General features: G+C 54.4%; 1 protein-coding gene across 4 annotated transcripts in view; it reads left to right on the top strand.

Annotated features, from left to right (window-relative positions):
* TUBA1C (tubulin, alpha 1c) overlaps positions 1-1,942 on the top strand; it is a 53,631-nt gene that overhangs the window by 44,517 nt on the left and 7,172 nt on the right. Inside the window, exon 1 of one of the 4 annotated variants that reach the window (XM_011987579.1) lies at positions 1-176. The exons of 2 other annotated variants lie outside the window; for them this stretch is intronic. In XM_011987579.1, coding sequence (XP_011842969.1) covers positions 174-176 — 3 coding nt within the window. In that variant the 5' untranslated portion in view covers positions 1-173. The remainder of the gene's footprint in view (positions 177-1,942) is intronic. One more of the 4 variants, XM_011987580.1, reaches the window with a different exon arrangement.

The following is a 1,942-nucleotide window of genomic DNA, read 5'->3' as shown; positions in this document are numbered from 1 at the left end:
CGGGGCCCGGGGCCCGCCCTCACGACACGTGGCCGGGAACCGGGTATATAAGGCCCCTCGGGGCCGGCCACTCTTTCACTACTTCTCCCCCGGACTCCTTGGTAGTCTGTTAGTGGGAGATACTTGTCGCCCTTCGCCTCCTTCAGCGCCGCAGACCCCTTCAAGTTCTAGTCATGGTGAGTGGGGTCCCTCGGGGCTGGGGAAGAGTGCGCGTCCCAGGGGACGGCGGGCCCGGGAACTACCGCCTGCACCTCGGGCCTCGCCCAGGACAGTTCCAGATGGCCCCGGTCCCCTCCGGTTAACCTGGCTTGTGGTGGCCGGACTGGAAGGTCGAGTTCACTGGGCAGACGCCAGTTCGGTCCCGAAGACCTGGCCCGGGTGCCGCCCTCAGTGGAAATGGAAAGCCCACTTGATCCTAGTGAGGGCTTTCCCCGCAGGGCCCGCGACTGTACTAGGGAGGAAGGTCAAGGAGCCTAGTCATTGGCCTCCAAGAACTTAAACTAAAAATCCCTCCCCACGTTTTCTCAAGCGACTTTTCCTTCCCACTGCCTTACGCACCGGGCTCCGGAGGCCCTCGTGCGCTCCCGCGCCGACGGTGCAGCACTTCCTGGCGCCCGCTCTCCAGCACCCAGTGACTCGCTGCTGAGTCACCTGTGGCCCGGCCCTGGAGAGAGCTTCCAACTGCGCCAGTCCACCTGAGGATGGAGGCGGGCCCCTCCCTGGAAGGGAATAATTAACTTTCACGTTGCCTAAACCTGCATTTCTGGTGTTAATCTAGTGGTAGGTTTACAGCTGGAGCTTTCTACTTAAGCCGGGTTTAAAAACACGTCCACAAAAGGATATTTTCTTATAAAATCAGAGTTGGCCCGGTGCGGTGGCTCACGCCTGTAATCCCAGCACTTGTTCGAGACCAGCCTGGCCAACGTGGTGAAACCCTGTCTCTACTTAAAAAAAAAAAAAAAAGCTGGCATGGTGGCGCGCGCCTGTAAGCTACTCGGGAGGCTGAGGCAGGAAAATCGCTTGAACCCAGGAGGCGTAGGTTGCCCTGAGCCGAGATCGCGCCACTGCACTCTCGCCTGGGCGACAGAGCGAAACTCCGTCTCAAAAAAAACGGAAACCCCAGAGTAAACTAGTACCACGTGTTCTTAGTTCGGTTTTCAAGAAACGAGAAATTATACATAACTTGAGTGTTCTCTATAAAGCTTCCAGAAGTATTGAAAACAACTATCTTAGGCCGGGCGCGATGGCCTATGTTTGTAATCCCAGCACTTTGGGAGTCCGAGGCGGGAGGACTGCTTGAGTTCAGGAGGTCGAGACCAGACTGGGAAACACGGTGAAACTCCGTCTATACAAAAATTAGCTGGGCATCTTGATGCGCGCCCGTAGCTTCTCGGGAGGCAGGGGTGGGAGGATCTTTTGAGCCTGGGAGGTGGAAGCTGCAGTGAGCCGAGATCCCACCACTGCACTCCAACGAGACCTTATCTCAAAAATACATATATGAATTTAAATATAAAAATCATATGTAAATACATGTATATGTCGCACTGTACAACTTATTGTTTCTTTTCAAGCAATACCAAAAAGATACTGGTAAAAGTGTGATTCACAAAGTAGTTGAGACCCTTTAAAAAGCAGGAGAGCGGCCGGGCGCGGTGGCTCACGCCTGTAATCCCAGCACTTTGGGAGGCCGAGGCAGGTGGATCACCTGAGGTCAGGAGTTAAAGACCAGCCTGGCCAACATGGTGAAACCCCCGTCTCAACGAAAAATACATAAAAATTAACTGGGCCTGGTGGCGAGCGCCTGTAATCCCAGCTGCTTCAGGAGGCTGAGGCAGGAAAATCACTTGAACCTGGGAGGCAGAGGTTGCAGTGAGCTGAGATGGTGCCACTGCACTCCAGCCTGGGTGACAAGAGTGAAACTCTGTTTTTAAAATAAAAAATT

The sequence above is a fragment of the Mandrillus leucophaeus genome, unplaced genomic scaffold (assembly GCF_000951045.1).
Source record: "Mandrillus leucophaeus isolate KB7577 unplaced genomic scaffold, Mleu.le_1.0 Scaffold313, whole genome shotgun sequence".
Classification (NCBI taxonomy): domain Eukaryota; kingdom Metazoa; phylum Chordata; class Mammalia; order Primates; family Cercopithecidae; genus Mandrillus; species Mandrillus leucophaeus.
Note: the sequence above shows the minus strand (reverse complement) of the source record. Positions and strands in the feature narration are given on the sequence as shown.